Raw genomic sequence first — 18,983 nt, 5'->3', positions numbered from 1 at the left:
CTATTTGGATAACAAAATGAAACCTGCAGAGCTGCACTATTGGATTCTGGTTTGGTTTTCCATGGCACTATGTTGTTGGTGTACTTCAGATGCACTTACTCAAAGGTAAGATGTGCTTTAAAATGAAACATCTGACAACCCATTCGTAACTGCAGATCAGAATGGTTTAACTTCTAATGTAAATTTGTTATTATGTACGATTTTTGATGTGTTATTCTTCCCTTAGGTGATTTATAATAAGGCATCTACATTAACTACAGGAGCAAGGATCATGCCTGAGGAAACCTTTACATGTGTCAGCATGAAGAAAGAGAGGAAACTTAAATTCAGTTTGTTACACTTAAATCTTTTCTAATTTTGCTGTAGATTAATCATTTAGAGTTGTGATATAGCAATGACAAAATCTGAAAATTAGTTTGAAACTTATAGCAAAAAATCTGGAGTCATCCCTGTGGCATGAGCTGCACTAATGGTTGCATTATTTACTTTTTTATTTATCTTTTCTTCTTCCTTGCTATTTTCTCAGTTCTGACAATATAAAATTCTTTTTCATATGACAACTGAGGCTGTATCAGATTTCTTCACCATCTTTTGGTGGTTGTTGCACCTTGGCAAAATCTGAGCTTCAGTACCAATGGGCCATGGAAGAAACCACTCTCCAAATCACACCCTTCTGTGGTCAAAGATGAAATTCCTCTTGCATTATATGAGGAAATAAACTTTACTGCTTCCTTTCAGTGCTTTGGCAAGAGAATGGTTAGGAGTGCTCAGTTCACTGCTGAACTTCTTTCAATGTTTACATTGCAGCTGGTGGGTAGCTTAGACCCTGTGCTGATGTTTCTTCAATCCCCAGGATTTAGGCTCTGCCTTGGTGTCGTGGTTTTAAAGCAGTAACTAAAAAAATTACTTATTTCTTGCTGTGAGATATGGATTAGAACAAGAGCAAAACAGGCTTAAAACTTAAAAGGAATAAAGAAAGTTTATTAACAAAACTACAAGAATAAAAACACCAGAATAAACTTCCAGAATACTCTTTTATCCCCCACTACCTGACCATTCCTTTGTACACGTGACAACATAGAGACAAAAAAACTTTAGAACTTTGGTGGTTAAAACAGTCTCAATTTCTGCTGCAGTCTTTTTATCAGTCTTTGTAGAGAAACAGAAGTCTCTTTCTGTTAATCTATGGAGTTTCTCACAAGAAAACTATTTCTGTTATAGTTTTCTATTTCCCTGATGCCAGCTGCCCAGAAATCCTGTCATCAGAGCTCACTCCTCCCATTTCACATCACTCTGAGGTGTGTATGGGCCACGAGTCTAGGGATGTCATTTTAAGGATGAGTTATTCAAAGCCAAAAGTCCTCTTCGTCTGTCTCTGTGAGCTTCTCTGGAAACAGTTTTCTCATTGCCCTCAAGGCTTCAAATCTTTGCTTCACTCTGTTCCAGCACTTCACTGTATCACAATTACTCTCTCTTTTGCTCAAAATCTACACTTTGAACACTCCATTCCTCCCAATACACTCTGTCATGAATTAAAGGAGTCTTTTCCAACTATTATTGTCCATCTCCATAGCTTTAACAGAAAGATATTTCAGCTTAAAAAGCATCTCCTTATTTTCTCTTCCCCATCTAAAACTTAACTCTTTTCTCACTGTTTTTGGTGGCTTTATGATGTCTTCTTTATGCTGATTGTCTCTTTCTTTCTCTGTCTCTCTGGGAAAAAAGGAGTAATCTGTACGTTTTATCCAGGTAGTAAAAGAATTAAAGCTTTAGAAAAGCTGCAAGAGTTCATGATGTCAGGTTTCAGTCCAGCAGCAGAAACTACAAACTAAGCTAAGCTGGCCGGCTCTGTTTCCTTTCCTCCTTCACCCCTCTTCGTCTTCTGCAGCCTTGTCCGTCCTGGAAGGGGGGGAGGAGGCCAAGACAGAGCCCTGTTACCTTCTCAGAAGCCGGAAACCAAAGAGGACAAGAGAGCTTTGACTGTACATCTTAAGGGGGTGTTCACAAGTTGACTCCACTTTTTAATGGTCAAAACTGCTGTCAATTCTTAGAAATGACTGATAATTGGTCAGGAGGAAAGACTCCCATCAGCCACCAGCACTTTCAACTTCCTTAGCTCCCAAAACCACCTTAAAGGTAAAGCCACCCCATGACACTTGGCTGTCTTGGCAAAGAGTCAGCTCTAGAGGCACATTCCTGAGCTGCACAGAGCAGGATAACTCAGGTCCAGAGAAGGGGCGGTATCTCTGAAGTTGCATAGGTATTGAAAATGGTTTTCCTTGGATTCCAGTTCTGAGCTTAACTCACTCTGTGTGATAAGTACAGTTTTCTGACCTATCCTTAGCCAAAAAGTGTGTTCTAGGAGAACTCTATTTGGCATGACTGACATTGCAGAAGTTTAGCTGCTATTTCAAATATAGATGAAAGATTTAATGGAAACTCTAAAGAAAGATAATTTCTAAGCAAGGACTTTTTAAAACCAAGGAAATTAACTGCTCTGTAATATAGGGTAATTCCTCTATTCAGATTTCCACAGCAACAGTAAAGACCCCTATAAAAGTGTTTATAGTTTTTATTGTGGCTATGCCTGGTCAGGTCCAGAGCTATTCTCCTAAATTACATAGAAAACCATGAATACATCTAAATGCTTAAGAGAAAATGCAGCCATTGCAAACTAGAAAACCTAGAGGAAATAACTGATGTGTGAGATAACACAGAAGCATCCCTAGGCTGTCTTGAGGTTGAGAAGAATTAGCTTTGTCTTTTATTCCTTTTTTTCCTCCCTTTTTCTTTTGGTAATATGTCCTCTAGAAAGAACTAATGACTGACAAGTGGCTATTAGCTTCCAGAGAATCACAATTTATTTTGACAGTTCTGCAGGTAATGTTGTCAGTTTAAATAATTTACAATTCTACTTATTTTTCCCATTTGCTGTACTATTTAATTACTTTGGTTGCTTAATATCTAAATATATATGCAGTAGTGTCTGATGCAACAGCTTTTTAATTTACTTCTACTTTAACCTGAGTAGGTATGCTCCAAACTGTTGGAAAAGGCCTCTATAAAAATGATGTGACCCAGGCTTCCAACACTTGTTGAACAAATTTTTGAGGTTTTTTTTTTCCCTCTGCATGTGAGTAAGATAGTACTGGTTGGTCTGTGAATTATACATCTCTTATTCTTAGAGGCTTAGAAACAGGCATGTTCTTGTAAAATATGGAATACCTCTTAAATTCTTCCATAGGTAACCTTAAGACTTTGTTATAGTTTGATCACTTTTTAAATGTTTAAAAGCTACTTCATTTTTAATGAGCATTTAAAAATGTACTGTTTGAATTAAATGCCTATAAACTTAGAAAGTCAGAATTTTTGAGATTTGTAATTTGTACTCTACTTTTTATTCTGATTTTTTTTTTTTTTTTAATTAAAAAGTTTGGGGAAACTTGCAAGATCCAGTTGCATGTCCTGCAGTGTAAACTACATAGTTGGTGAATGATTGTAGTCTTTCTTTTTAGAAGAGTAGTTACAGTTCCAAGAAGGTTGTATGCTTTTTTTTTTTCTCAGATAATGTGCCTATCAAGAAGAATTAGAACATTCTTAACATATTAAATAAAGACACCTATTTAAAAAAAAAAAAATTTAAAAGCATGCCAATAAATACTCTGTAAATAAAAAACAGAGCAATGTGTTTTTTCCATACTTAAGAAATGGAAAGCATATGGAGAGGGTGCCAAAAGGAGAATTTGTTTAACAATCAACATATTAGCAGGTTGCCAAAAGGAGAATTTGTTTAACAATCAAGATATTAGCAGGTTTCCTAATATGTTGATTCTTTCCTACTTGTTAGTTTGGAGTGTGTGCCTGAAGGTGTTCCTCTTTTTAAAATGCTTGAAGAAAATAAATTTGTCTGTCTCTCTCCAGTGGCGTCCACTTTCATCCCTGGAAAAAGCTGTATTTTGCTCATCATTGGCCAGTGACTGTATGTAAGGTAAGATTTTTGTGTTTCTCTTTTATCCTAAAAAAGGTAGCATTGGATAATAAATGTGTGAAAACAGATTGAATAAAACCCATTAAATATTTAATCTTGGTTATGCCTTTATATGGCTTTTCCTGATCCTGAAGTTTTGCTACTTCCCCTGCAATGCAGAGCAGCAGGAAAGACTGTGGTGTGTTACAGATAGAGTCATCAGTGTAGAGTGTACTGTACAGTAAGCTTGTTACAGAATTTGTGACATCTTATTAGTTATAAACTTAATCCTAGACTTTCATCAGACTCTGTAGGAAGACTTGCCTTCCTTGTTTGACTGATGACAGATCAGTATTTGAACTAACTGCTGCACAATAAGTTTTTTAGCTTTGTAATGTTTGCTCCAGTATTTCTGTGATTTCATCAAATAGTGATTCAGTCAGGCAAGAGAGCTATAAAGGTGTTGTGGCAGGTGTCTCTGAGTATTTCTGCATTTTTTGCTGTGTTGGAGGGGTATGAACCCAAAACAAACCCAACCTTTCAACATAACATCTGTCAAAGCACAGCTAAGAGGGGTACTATTGCTATTAAATATCTACTACCATCTGATAAGTAGAACACTTTTCCTATACTGGAAGTACTCAAAGGTCTCTTCCCATACAGTTAAGTTAAAAATATGATCAGATTTATTGACACACACAAGGTAGAAAAACCTTGTGGATAATAAAGTAGCTTCAGGTTCAGCCAAATGTCTCTGCCATGAGAAAGATTTCTTAGGATTTTTTTACAACATTAGAATCTTATTTTTTGTGTTTTAGGTACTTTTTTATTTCTTATTCCTGTTTCTGGAAATAGATAGAAAAGCAGTAGCAACAAAAGTCATGTGCTGCCTAAATATCTGAGGAAAAGTAGATGTACTTTACTTAAAAGTGGAGGACTATATCAATAACAAAAGTCAGATGTGTGTGACTAACTGAGACCAAAGACCAAAATCACTGTTCTGTTCTTTGTTTGCCTGTTTTTGGGCAGAAATAAGGAAAGATTTGATGCAATATGTCTGATTTTCTGTTGATTAAACATCACTGTTAATGACTTGAAGCAGAGATGTTGGTGTTGAAGAGTTTGTAGTGCCTAGCACGAGTCAGTATTCAGAGTCAGTAGCAGTGCAAACCCTTGCTTTCATGACTGAGATGAGAACAATTGGAAAAAAAAATAAAAAATGAAACAACCCAAAATTGATAAAACAAACCCCTTAGCAACCAGTTTTTCCACTTTGTATTTATGGTGGTTACTCCTCTGAATTCCAGGGTAGTGCAATTTATAAACTGACAGATAGTTTACATAACCTTCTAATGAAGTTGTAGTGAATAATTGAAGGTATTGAACATCAGAAAATGTAAGCATTCTTGCACATTGTTAATTTCTTGTGATATTCTGTAGTAAGAGGTGGACAGAAGCATTCAATGAAGTACAGAAAAAGGGGTATTAAAATCATATTAAGTGACTTTTTTTTGTAGTTTCCCATCATTGTGCCATGATGGAACAAGATCTCAACTGTACTCCTAAAACATCTTTCTTGTTTTAGATAAGAGTAGTTTCTAAATTCAGGAATTAGTTTAAGTGTGTTTAAGTAGGTAGATTCTTCTGTATGTTTGGTGTATTTATATATAACTGGTGTTTTTCAGTGTGTAAATGTTTTTAATGTTATTATTCAGTTTAAAATTGTTGACATGATATTGGAAGGAAAAAGCTGTAAAAGAAACAGCAAAAGTCATTATATCAATTATGACAAAAAGCTGTGAGATGCTTTTTTTCTGAAAGTACTTCTTAGTTTGTGCCTCCTATCTAAAGGAATCTGATAATAGACTCTTTCATACATAGCGTGTTCTTGAGATGTGTGGATGAGCTGCATCTTAACTCCTACCTATTTTGCAAATCTGTACTTGAAAATTTTTTTAGGCTTTTGAAGGCCTGAAAGGCCTTCTTTAAACTTTAGAGGGCACAGATCAGCATGCCAGAAATTTGAGAATACGTCTCTCCCAGCTCTTCCTGGGCTTTAGAAAGTAAGTATTCAGCTGGTGCCTTTTAATACTGAGTGTGATCAGCACAATTAAGTGTTTTGTAGTCATACCTTTCAAACTAACCCATTAAAATACAGTGGTATCATAGAAGTAGAGATAATCGCAGGACCTAATTACTGAGTACAACAGTGAAAAGGGTGAAGGAGGAAGAGAGATTTTCTTCCTTGTAACGTGATTAGAAATTCCAGTACCATATAATTGACCTAAGTTGACTGCGTCTTATGCAAAGATACCTAAGCTAAATTCACAGACCTCAAGTGACTGTGAATTTCATGTTCCCTTAAAAAATTGTGCCTGTGGGCTAATTCACACCACACTTTTCAGTAACAAATCAGTGACTTAAGAGCAGCTTAAGGCCAAGAAAAGGAACTTTCCAACTCCCCTTTTATGGAGTTGTGAAATAGCTTTTATTGCAGAACTTAAAAAGAGAACTATCATCTCAGCTTTTGCATCCTAGAGATTGCAAAAAGGTAAAATTTTCTGTGTGGTTGGTTTTGTGTTTGTATGTGTGAAATGTGGAAGATCCAGTGCAAGTTTGTAAGTTATTTAGTTCCTTCTCTGTTAGGAATGGGAAGGACAATAAAGAAAGGGTACCCGCTGTCATCTGCCTTTTATTGCACATATATTCTGAGGAAGGAAAGAGTCAAAAAAAGGACAGTAGAATAGAGTAATGAACAGAACAGTCTGAATTCAAGTTTGAATGTTGGGTTAAGCAACAGATGATTTGTTTTTTTAAAAAAAATATTTTTTCATATGAGATAAAAAATTTTCTTACGTTCAGGCTTTGACAATAATTTTATAGCAGAGGCTTAAATGAAGAATAGAAACGCTGTTTTTCCTTCTTTTTTTTGGTAAAAATAGTAGTAGTCACGTAATAGAAAAAGAATTAAAGTGACTAAAGTGAGGGCAATACACTATTGTGATCTAGCATGAGATCAAAAACTTCCTTAGATATATTTCTTTGCATTTTAAGCCAGGTGTGTCAAAGTCATTTCAGCTCTTGCCATACACTGTTCTGGAACAAAAGAAATGCTTTTCCCAATGTCCATGTAATTCATAAGATAACTCTTAATCTGTGTCTACAATTTCTACAAGTTTTCTGAGAATAAGGTTTGGTTTAGGTGGTTTTGTGGATCTTTATATGAAAGGTTTTAGTCTAACAGCTCCTGAGAGAGGTGTTCAATAAGTAGAAAATTTGTATTAGTTGCCACCCAATTTTTTTCAGCAACCCTATAAATTTGGTTCATTTATTAATTTGTTTTACCCCAGGGTGTGGGGAGAAGGAGGAAGGGGAGTAAATGCACACTGTATGAGGAGAAGTTGAAGAGGTGAATTCTCTCCACAGTTTGAAAAGCAAGAATTTTTCTTAGCAGTTGCCATGTTTCATTACCAAGTAACTTATAATTTATCTTAATTAAAGAGATGGCCTACTTAAGCAAGGTAGTTGGAAAGGAGAACAGGATGAAATATTTCACTTCCCAGAAGCCGATTTTTCATTTCAATTTGGTGTATCTTGTGTGATCCAGTAGCACAACGCTTACATTTACCTGCTGCTGTACCAAGGGATTTGTAATTTGGGCAGCTCAACAGGTAACACTTCTGGGACACATTGATGGTATTTCACTTTTTGGCATTTCAGAGGTGATAAAAAGCTTCCATACTTCTGGAACATGCTGTTTGTGCAATGACTTGCTGTTACAAATAGGCTAATCCCTCTGCTGTAGCGTTCCCTCCTAGCATGATGGGTGCTCTACAGCCTTACCAGCACCTTGCTCAGTTTTACAGTGTATGATTCCTTTGGATTGGTTTGATTATCAGATTGCTTTAAAACAGGAGAAAATAGTGATTCTTTTTCAAATTTATCTAGGTATATAAGGCTTGCAAATAAATGTTTGTACCTCTGTTTCAAGTCTGTGGTTGCCTGAGGTTGAATTAATCCTCCAGCAATCAGTCTGTGAACAGGAAGGCTGACAAGAAGTGGTTCCACAGAGCTTGTGTCATGACAGGAACAATATTATTTAGACATTTGCAGTGTGTGTTTGTTCAAAATACTCCTTTCAGGGAAAAAAGCTGTTTCTGGGTGTAATTGCTTGTATTGTTGGTGGCAAAAGAGGAGAGGAAGGAAATGGACAAAGGACAAGAAAGTCTCGCAGAGCTTGCAGGTTTGCTGCCACTGGCCTGTGGCATGTGGAAGGCAATTAGTGAGATTACAGGCTTGTGTCTGCTCTTCTCTACACTCTGCTCTTGCTCTGGCATCACATAAAAGACATTGTGGCATAATTAAGACAGAATGCAGAGCCAAAAAGGAAAGCTATTATTATGGGAAAGGAACGTCTGGGGAGGTTGTTAGTTAGTGGCAAAAAGTGTTTATTTGAAAGAGCTTTAATTGCTAAGAAGAATAATCAGGAAAAATACAGTAATGGTATTCCATGATGTGTGACATGGATTTTTTTAATTTGTTTTTTTCAGGGATGTGTCTGCTCTAAGCAGTAATTAAAGTGTAGGCTATTTCTCCTGTATTATCAACAGTTTTTATTGGAGGCTCTATTTTTCTGTTTTTGTAGGAAGGTGTTTAGTCTTTCTTTTTCTATCCATTCCCTTGTCCCTCAAGTCAAAATCCTTACGGGCATAAGTCCATTTTACTTGGAATAAGCAATATATTTAATCTCTTCTTTGTATTTTTCACTTTTAATACAGTGTAAAAAAACAAGTCCTGAATGCTTAAAGAAGGTTTTGTGCTTGTCCAGTATTATAGTTTATTTTGCATGTTTTTATTTTAATGGCTGTGCACTCCTTGAAAAGATGTGGTAATGAGAAAATTACAGAGAGCTGCCACCTGGAATATTATAAGTGCTGATAAAGCTCTGTTTGTGTGGATCAGGCTACTTCCTGTTACATCAGAACATGTCCTTTTATCTTCTCTTTATACTCTGTTCATATTTCACTGATCTGCTTCAAAATTTTAATGCCAGTGGGTCCCTAAGTGGTATAATCCATGACAGCTTCAAGTAACTGGAGTTCACCCGTTCCTGATTTGGCAAGTTAGCATGTCACAGTAGAACTTTGGGCCATCACTGAATTAATTTTGCCTTTAAACCTTTACTTCTGGATACATGCAGCAAATATTCTGTGGTTTTGTTCCCTACAGATGAATGCTAATGATTGTCATGACCCGCCAAAGTACTGGACAATCCATGGATTGTGGTATGATCACAGAGTGTTTTTATTTCAGCCTGGAAAGGAAAAATCAATTTTTAAACTAAACCAGGATGTTTAGTGATTTGGTTTTATTGGGTGGGAGTTTGTTTCTTTGGGGTGTTTTTTTGTTTGTTCTGTTGGGTTTTTTTGTGGGTTTTTTTGTTGATTTTTTTTTTATTTTTTTGAGATCTTAATCTGTCTGTTGTTATGATTCCTTGAAACAAAATTAAAACCCTATGGTTTGACATAAAACTGAAATACAGTTCTGTATCTCATGACTCATTGAAATTCTCTGGCCTCATACAAATTTTATTTATACATCTCTTCATAAGATCAGAAATCATCTCAAGCACAAAGGGAACTATTGTTTCCCTTCTTTTTTTTGTTTTTTTGAGTAAAAAGAATTTGTTAATATCTCATGACTGCTTGTGGCTTTGAGTATCTTATCTTCAGACAAATATTGCAAAAATATAGGAAAAACTAATTTGCTTCAAAGGAATCAACTCACTGGAATTGATGCCGGTGGCAGCAATTCAAAGCTTTTCTGGACAAATACAGGTTAAAATCAGTACAGGAGTTTAAGCCATGCCTCCTGAAAAAGTGAGCAGCATTATGTATTGATTCTCTGAGAGTGTCTTGGTGATAATTGCAGAAACATCAGATGGGGCAGCAATTTAGGATGTCACTGCCATTAGTGACACCAGTGACATCATGTGCAAGACCCTCCCAAGTCATTGGCGCACCCAAATGACTTTTACAAAGAATGAAAGGGACCAAAGGGCTAAACAAAGGAATCATGACAAAATCTTTTGGCCATCTTTTTGAATCTTCATGAGAAATCTTTTGGCCATAATCAATGTCTTGAAGGTTTTACTTCTAAAGCACTGTAGGTTCTGATGGTTTACTTGCATTTTTAAGTAAAATCTCCAGCTATAATCATGCATATTTAAAATTCAGGCCAGTGATATGTTAGTTCCCGGTAGTGAGTTAGGAGACATCTTTTTTTCAATTTTATTTTGCTTCCCTAGGCCTGACAGAGCTGAAGACTGTAATAGGACATGGCATTTCAATGTCACCGAGATCAAGGTATTTAAAACAAAAACAGACATATCAGGCGGAGCTAAGTGCAATTACTTTTGCACATCCTATATGCAAAATATGCAGTTTATAATATCACTCAATGTTTACTTAGAGGTATGTTTTTTTAAGGACTCTAGAAATTCTTTGAGTGCTTCCGGTACTGTTTGAAGTTGCCATCCTTGTGATCATTAGCAGCTGCACCTACTTGATTTTGTGAACATGCCATGAACTGAAATGTGAACATGAGTTTGGCTCATTCAGCCACATCCTCCTTACTAAATCTAAAGGTCCAGCACTACGTTGGTGATGGATCTGCAGTGGCAAAAAGAAAAAGACTCAGTCACTTGGTGCTCTCTTCGCATTTTCTACTGCAAAATCAGAACAAAGAAATTATGAGTTCAGAGTACTGTTTCCTGTGTGTTTTCTCCTAGGCCATTAGTCTTTTTTTGTTCTTTTTCTACTTAAAAGAACTGTGATGTATTTAATTCAACAAAATTAATTTATGTGTTATAAACAGGGATAAAAGACTTGAGCCAACAAATGTGAAACCACTGCATGATTGAAAAACTTGTGCAGGGGCAGTTGAAGGAAAGTCTTAATTTTAGGCAGTGTCGGTATTAGTATGTTCAGATATTTAGGTAGGTGTACCTGTTAATTCCAACAACAGCATTTTCAGAATATGGAGGAAAAAGACCTTTTATTTTTCTTCAACTATATGTTTCAGTCATGGACATTGAAAGATGAGGCTTCAGTTGTAAAAAATGTATCAATATATGTAGATTGTATAATAAATATTTTTTCAGGGCTGTAGGTGCATTTATTAATTGTGGTGTTTTTAGGATCTTATGTCAGACATGAGACACTACTGGCCTGATGTGCTTCATTCATCTCTGAATCGCACACAGTTCTGGTGAGTATTAAAAAGCCCTAAAAAGTATTTTGGATATTATTTTATAAAAATCCATCTGAGTAGCTCTTTAGGTGAGATGTTGTGCAGGAGAAGAAGTGTCCAGGAGGCCACTGAAGCAGTGTGTCTTGCCAGTCTCATTTACAGTATAGATCTGTTCTCTTGTAAAATACAGCTGTTGAAGAGAGAGCTATAGCAGAAGTTTTAGAGAAATGAAACTTGGTGAGAGAATGTTTCCTCCCTTTGTCCCCAGGGAGGACAAACACCTGTTGTTGACACATTAAATCTGAGTAGCAGTAGCTGTCCTGGGGTGTCACAGCTAGCTGCAAGAGCAGCTTCCAGATCTTTTTCCCTAGCTAGTTTCACTGTGTTACTGGTCTTGAGTGAGCTTTCCTTTTGGGTTTCCTCATAGAAGAGGAAATAGAAAAATAGAACGCACTGTGTCATGGCAGCCACTTCTCTTTTCAGTGAAGTTACTGACAGCAGTTCTGTCCTACCACCAAGCTTGTGGGTGCAAGAGGTGCAGAAGCTTCACAAGCACTGGCAGCTGTTTTTACTATCTTTTCTTTTGTTCTTTGGTGTGGCTGTGCTGCAAAATAAAGTAACACTGTGAAGAGTGTCATCTTAAAGTCTGGGTAAATGTTTTGTGGAGACTAAGTCTCTGTCCATTCTGGAAGCTCACAGGACTGATTAAAACACTTGGGCCTGGTGCATTCTTGGCTTGCTGCAGATGATGGTGCACAGGTACTGTCAGTGCAGACTGCACCAAACCACTCCATGGGAGCAGTAATCAGCTTCTTAATGCCAGCAGATCTTTGGCATTTCTATTTCTACCTTCTTTTTAGAAAGAGGAGGACACTTGAATACAAGTACTACTGAAATTCTTCAAAAGACAAGCACTTCACCATTGGTTTTACACAGATGCATGTATACATTCTCTGAATTAAAATTGTTGTCCTACATGCAAAGCCTTGCCTCCAGCTTGCTGCTGTTTCAGTAGCTCTTTGGATCTGACTATTATCTGCTTCTGATCTAGCCTAACTATATCTCTTGCTAAGGTTACCCCTAAAAGAGCTTCTGTTTACTTTAAAACTGTGGTGTCTTTTCCCATTAGTAATTTAAAATCCCTTGTGGAGAAATCTGCCCATGGAAACTGGTCTCTTCCAGACAATAAACAATTCATTTGACATGCAGTTGTGTTGAATGTTACAGATGAGAACTCTCTACAAGGCTAAATTTGGGAAGATACAGTGAAAATCTTACAGTAAAGCATCTTTTCCCCTGCCTCAAATCTCCTGACACCACAGTTGCTTTATTAATTATCTGTTGAGAAGTAGTGCACTATTTCTCTAGATCCAAACAGAATTTAAGGTGTTTTAATTCTTTAAGAAAAATCTGAAGTTTTCAATATGAACAGACAACTCCAAGGTAGGCTTTCAAGTGAGTACTAGTTGTCCTTCTTCTCTCTTTTTGATGATGTACTTAAGGCATCATAAGGTCACAGGATGCTGTGGTGAGGGCAGAAGTTTGTGATTAGATAATCTTTCTGTATATCTACTGAACTGATACCCAATAGTGCAAGTAGATCATGAAAATTTGAAAAGAATTTTAAAAAAAGACAGGCAGTGTCGCTAAAGACTATACTGCTTAATCTTCCAATGGACTTTAGAATTGATAAATTGATAATTGATTGATTTTTGTCTTTTTCCCAGTTTTTGTCCTGTTTGAGTTTGTGTGGTGTACACTGCAAGAATTTCTTTTGCTCTCTATTCCTTACCCTTAGGAAAATGGATAGTGGACTAGAAGCAAGACTTGAGAGAAGGCCTGTGAAAATTCTGCCACAGGCCAGAATAAAAACCAATCCTAAAATCTTAGCAGCTTGTGCAATTATACTGTTTCACCCAAAATAAGGCTTAATCCTTTGAGTTCAGAAAAAAATTTAGTGCTTTCAAAGTCTGTTCAACACAAAAGGTTCCACTAAAACTTATAAAAAGCTTAGGGATAGTAATTTTCTAGGCAAATACTTTACATTCTGACCTCCAAACATCTTTGTATAAATACACTGACAGGGCATTGTATCGTAAGAGCATGATACATATTTATTTAATGAAAATATAGATGTTGCTGTTATTGAAATGGTGGGAGTGATCTTGCTTGGGTTTACTTTTTACATGTGTGATAAATTTGAATGCAGTGTTCTACTCCACATGTGTAGCCTTTTGGATACTTGATTTAAGTACAATGACTAGCTTGTACAGCACATGTGCAAATAATGTATTCTAAAATTTGCATTTTGCTTTTCTCCTATAGGAAACATGAGTGGGACAAACATGGCACTTGTGCAGCCACACTTGAGATCCTTAATTCTCAGAAAAAGTACTTTGGTAAAGCCTTAGAACTCTACCAGCATGTTGATCTCAATGGGTACGTAAATGAACTTGATGAACTCTGGCTTTTATTTCAAACAGTTCCTAAAAGTTTCAATTCTAGCCTCAAATGAAAGTCTAAAAATCTGACGGTAGAGAGGAAATGAGAATTAGCAGAAATTATTTTTAGTACTGAAGTTCAGAGGAAGAGTTGTTACCCTGAGAAGCAGTCTCTGGTCACTTCAGTCACATAAGCCAGCAGCATCCTTAGCAGCATTGTTCTACACCATGTGAGCCACTAAATTTTTGAGAAGCTTTACAGGCTGTATCTTGATACCAAAAGCTATGGTACCTGTAAAGTTCTAAATCAAGTAACAAATCCCCCCTAAACTTCTGAGTCATGCTGAGCCCCAAACACTTGTTTTTAAGACAGTGCTTTGCTCAGGGGAAAGGACAAGCTGCAGGCAAAATCATGCAGGACGTCCTGAGAAAAGGCTGAGAGGCAACAGCAAAAGAGGAGGTTATGAAGGCTTCAGTTGCTGCAGGCAGTCCTATGCTGGACTTTCTGTCAACCCCCATGTGGAACTTTTGCTTTGTCCTAGGGGCTGATTTCTCCTTACAGTCCAAAAGCTCTGGGCATTCCAGATTCAAAGTCTTGATGAGACTCTTGTGCCTTGTCCAAGTGCTGTATGCATGTGTTCTGGCTGCAGGTGAATGCCAGAAGGTTACAGTCCTTTCCTGATCAGTGCTTGGTATGGGTGAGAGGATGTTTGACTTCAATTTATTGACCATAAGAGGACAGTATCTGAGAGAGGAAATAGTTTCCTACAAAGAAACATACCTTAAAAAAACTCAAAGCAACCCCAAAAAACTTAAAACAACCCCAAAGAAACCCCAAACCAGCTCATTCTGTTCATGCTCTGCCAGTATCCTGGCCAAGCAGTCTCCTAGACAAAGTCTCATTTATTTTGCATATGCACAAAGGAAATACATCTCCTCTCCCACCTCAGGTTTGTAGATGTCTTTTAAAACTGTAGCAGATTTTTCTATACACATTGTTTGAGCATGACATATGTAATGTTAAAATTAATGATGTCTAAGTCAATTGCCTAAGTAGCTGTGATGGTGTGACTAAAACATTTACAGATGGCACAGTGACCGATGATGTGACTCTGTATCAGCATATGCAGCACTGCAAAAGAATAGAGATTGAAGCATGTTGAAATTAATTGCTCAAAGCTTATTATCTATTGTGAGAATTAGTATAATTAATTTTATCTTTGCTGAAGAGTAAAAAGATTGAAAATGTTCTCATAGTATATAATTTCTCCTTGAATGAGAAAAAATGTCAGTGATTAAAAAAATTGTTTCCAAAAAGCAAATTATTAAAAAGAGGACATCATGCAGACTTCTGTAAGAATTAACAGAACATCATCTAGTCTATTTGCCTCCTTATATGCAGTGTAAAATGACAAGTAAAAACAGCTTGTCCTTTAGTCAGATGGATAAAATCTTCCTTGTGCAAAAACTGACCTTGGAAGGGAATTAGCTTTTATGAATTAAATCCTGCAAGGTACTGACCATTCCCACTTCTTACAGAAGAAGCTGGGACTCACAGACTCATTTTATGTTAGCTCCTGAGTCTTGCCAGCTTGGAAATGTGGACTCCTCTCAGGAGTGAGCCTAAAGGAGGAGGTACACAGGCTGCAGGTTCTTGAGCACTACCTCATTTCTCTCATGTGACCAACTTTTCATCTTCAAAAACATATTTATTAGAACAGTGTCTGCCCTGACAGTAACATTGATCCTGATTGACATGCTGTATCCCTCTCCCAGTATGCTGTGTGTCTCCCACTACAGGAAGCCCATCCTGTGGTTGTATTTGAGGGTGCCTGGAACACCCTCACAAGTCTTCCTCTGCAGTGGCAGGAGCACAGGGGGATGGCTCAAGGCAGGAGAAAGGAAGCAATTAAACTGCGTGCCCTATCTGGCACTGAACAAAGCACTCTGAAACTCCCTTTCCCCTAGCTGTGTCTGAGGACTGAACTATCCTAGTTTCTCAGATTAAGGTGTGGGAAAGAGTTCTTCCTGACTGCCAAATTAGATGGGACGTGTCCTTTCAGAAAATGGCCTTTCCTAGGCTGACAAAGAATGAAAGACAAGTTGCCCTTGCTCCCATTACTGTAATGCTTGAAAGTTTCTTAAGATTTCTGTTTTACCTAATGATTATGAAGGCATGTTTGCATACAGGAAACATGGAAAAATGTTTTATCTTTGTTTCAGTTGTCTCTTAAAAGCTGGGATAAAGCCGAGCAGTTCATATTACAAGGTAAGAGGCAATCTTATAAAACAAAATCATATGCATGGACTTCTTTTTCAGTAGGAGTCAGCTAATTTCTGGAGGACAAATGATCTTTCAAAAATTTTATAGTTCTTTAAGGTTGTGCTTTTTATATAGATTTTTGAGAGCTTCACCAGTGTAGTAGCTGTTGGAAGGTGTGCTTGTGACTTATTAATCTCTATAAGCTGTTTAATTTTTCAGATGACTGCTATAAAGGAAGCTCTTAGAAGATTTTATGGTGTAACACCAAAGATCCAATGCCTTCCTCCAGAAGAGGTAAAAACTCCCCTAATTTTCCAAAATGGAAAAAAACCCAAAAACCCAAACAAAAAATAACTTCCTTTTTTTAAGAAGAATTTTTTAATCAAAAGTACAGCAAAAATAGAGTGAAAAATTTTTGGTATGGTGAAACTTAGGTCTAAGTGTTCTTTGTGTACACAGCTGTTTGCGTACAGGTTTTGTTTGATTCTTGGAAATGGGTTTTAGAGGTCTCTTTGTCTTAAAAGATTTACACCTGCATCTTTTGTATGAATGCTGTATCCACCCTGCCAGAGGTGTTGCTGTAGCTGAGCACTTTACACCATGCCTGCTAAAGCTTAATTGCTGCATGGCAGATAACTAAAATCAGTAAGAGTGAGCTGAATGGAGCCAGTGACTGTCAGTCTTGGTGAGGGTGCTGCTGTCAGCAGCAGCCTTCCCTCCACTGGGCATGGCTCTTGTGTTCTGCATGAAGAAGTTACTCAGTGAACAGATTCCTTCTGAAATAAAGCAGCTCAGAAGCTTGTCTCTGAGATTGTTCCAGAAAGTCCATATATAAAGAGGTACAGAAAGGCATTTTAAGCTTCATTGTAGTCTTTTCTTTTGAGCCAATCATGTCTCAAAATTCCATGTCTTTTTACTTTTCCTTGCCATTGATTGTGCTGTGCATCATAATGCAGTAGAGAAGGTATTACACAGAGACAGTGCTCTGTAAAGTACAGGTCACCATATCTGAACCAAAAGTGCCTCTGAAGGAACAAAATAGTCTTCTGGACAACTACACGTTTAGGTTGTAGAGCTCTTCCCTTTTTTTCAGCTAGGTTACTCTGCTCTTTCAGAAAAATAATGAAAAAACAAAACCCACAAGGTTAGCTTTCACTCTTATAAGTGGTTCCTTCTTATCTCAGCTTGTGAAAGGTGATTTACTGCAGAACTCTTGGCGGAGTTACTGCCCATACACAGGCAACAATTTATGAAAACTTGCTGAGATACAGTTGCTGCTGGAGTGTGTTGTCAGCTCTTGCTTTAGTAATGCTCTGAGGTTTTTGTACTCATATGTTTTTTAACAAGAAAAAAATCTATAGGTTACAATATTTTTAATATGGGTTTATAAGTTACTTAAAGGAACTTAAAGGAATATTAGTTGAATGTGGGTTGTACACTCACCCACCTTTTGACATTAAAGTAGTACAGAGCTAACACAAACCCCAGTTTCAAGCTCTGTGTGCTGTAGTTCTGCCATTGCTTTTAGGATACTTGGGATACTGCTTCAATTACATGAAAGTAGTGTACAGCTTGGGTCTCCTGTACTTAACAGCTGAAGGTATTGAGTAATATAAATGAAAAAGTACATCTCAGTTATTTGAAGATAGGCCTTTTTCAGAGTTCTAGACTTGTCAATGCCAGCTGTGCATGATGGAGGTACTTTGATGTTTGGAATGGATTAGACACACTCTCTGTTCTGATGTTTCTTAAAAAAAAAAACAACAAAATAAGCAAACCCCCTAACAACACAAATTCCAAACAAACAAAAAAATCCTCACCACGGTTACTTTTGTCTTGTATGTATCTTTTTGTACTGCTTAATTTTCCAAAACCATTTTTTTCCCACATTTTGTTAGACCTGAGTATTTGGGGAGATTTTTCTGTAAACTTTTTGCCACATGAAAGGCCTACATGCCTGCCTGCTTTATTCATGGTCAGTTGTTTTCTTCCTAGCCTGTCCTGTAGTCCAAAAATGATGCTTCTGCTCCTTCTGATAGCTTGGTTCTGTATTTTTTTCTGTAAAAGCTGTTACAAAATTTAGTTTGTGTTTTAATGGATGAAGAATTTTATTTGCCTCAGTTTCTGTCCTACTATGAAGAGTTGGTGAAAAGTGTCTTTCTGGTCACATGTACCCTTCAATATTCACAGAGTTCAGCCAGAGCTCATCATTGGGGTTGAACAGCTTCTGTGGCCTGTGCAGATGAGTGAAGGCCAGGACGATGTGTCACAGCATTTCATAACGAGGCTTACTAGTTAGACAAGTCTCAGATTGGTTCTGATTAACAGTATTTACTATAAGCTGCTCAGAGTGGATGCGTCTTATACTTCACATTTTTCATCCAGTAAATTCGCAAATAATCACTACTGTGTTCTACAGATAGGGCAATGTAGCTGAATCATTGATTTATTTTCTCCTTCCCATGAGGCTGATCTTACCCTTCATCTTTCTAGGGTGAAAAGGCACAAACAATTGGCCAGATTGAATTCTGCTTCACCAAAGAACTGCAACTGGTAAACTGCACGGTGCCAGAGGATGAATCCAACCCAATGCAGGCTCACTTGAAGCTTGGAACTTCGGAGTTGTCGGTCTGCCATGATGATCTCCCAACCTATTACCCTTCAGAGGTCCAAGATCACAAATGAAGCCATAAGAGTTTGAAAAACTGTTTAAACAGCAACAAAACCCAAATTCATGTAATATTACAAGCCCCTGTCCATATCACGGGCCTACAGTGAAGATTTCTGCTGGAAAACACAATTCTTTTGCTATTAAAGGAGAGTGGTCCACATGATGGGATCAGCATTTGATCTACAGCTTGGTCTGAATTTTTTGGCTTGCTTATGGTTTGAATCAGTGTTCAGAAGTGAATGGTGACTTCTCAGTGTGACATGCAGCTAAGTCTGCCACTTCAGCTGCTTTTTGGTTTTTACCAGTGAGTCAGGGAAATTAAATAATTCTTTGTATTAAAAGGCTGATCATCTCTCTAAGATGAGGTGACAAGTTCTTGAGAGGGAAGTA

The 18,983-nt window shown here is 37.2% G+C and overlaps 1 protein-coding gene across 1 annotated transcript; it reads left to right on the top strand.

Moving 5' to 3' along the window:
- On the top strand, positions 1-18,772 carry RNASET2 (ribonuclease T2). The gene is made up of 9 exons (XM_014256005.2): positions 1-105; positions 3,922-3,988; positions 9,197-9,252; positions 10,275-10,332; positions 11,166-11,236; positions 13,544-13,657; positions 15,883-15,928; positions 16,142-16,216; positions 18,416-18,772. Exons 1-9 carry the CDS (start codon positions 17-19, stop codon positions 18,605-18,607), a joined length of 768 nt encoding a protein of 255 aa, XP_014111480.1. The 5' UTR covers positions 1-16; the 3' UTR covers positions 18,608-18,772.
- Positions 18,773-18,983: the final 211 nt, after the last annotated feature.

The sequence above is a fragment of the Pseudopodoces humilis genome, chromosome 3 (genome assembly GCF_049639895.1).
Source record: "Pseudopodoces humilis isolate 2021_Gansu_Grassland_sample_001 chromosome 3, ASM4963989v1, whole genome shotgun sequence".
Lineage (NCBI taxonomy): Eukaryota > Metazoa > Chordata > Aves > Passeriformes > Paridae > Pseudopodoces > Pseudopodoces humilis.
The sequence above is the reverse complement of the archived record's forward strand: the minus strand, read 5'-3'. Positions and strand labels throughout refer to the sequence as shown.

Excerpts from the sequence above, each read along its gene's own strand:
- RNASET2 (XM_014256005.2), top strand. The coding sequence starts at position 17 with ATGAAACCTGCAGAGCTGCACTATTGGATTCTGGTTTGGTTTTCCATG. Across the intron at positions 9,253-10,274 it reads TGGACAATCCATGGATTGTG|GCCTGACAGAGCTGAAGACT; the intron begins GTATGATCACAG and ends TTGCTTCCCTAG. Across the intron at positions 16,217-18,415 it reads AATGCCTTCCTCCAGAAGAG|GGTGAAAAGGCACAAACAAT; the intron begins GTAAAAACTCCC and ends TCATCTTTCTAG.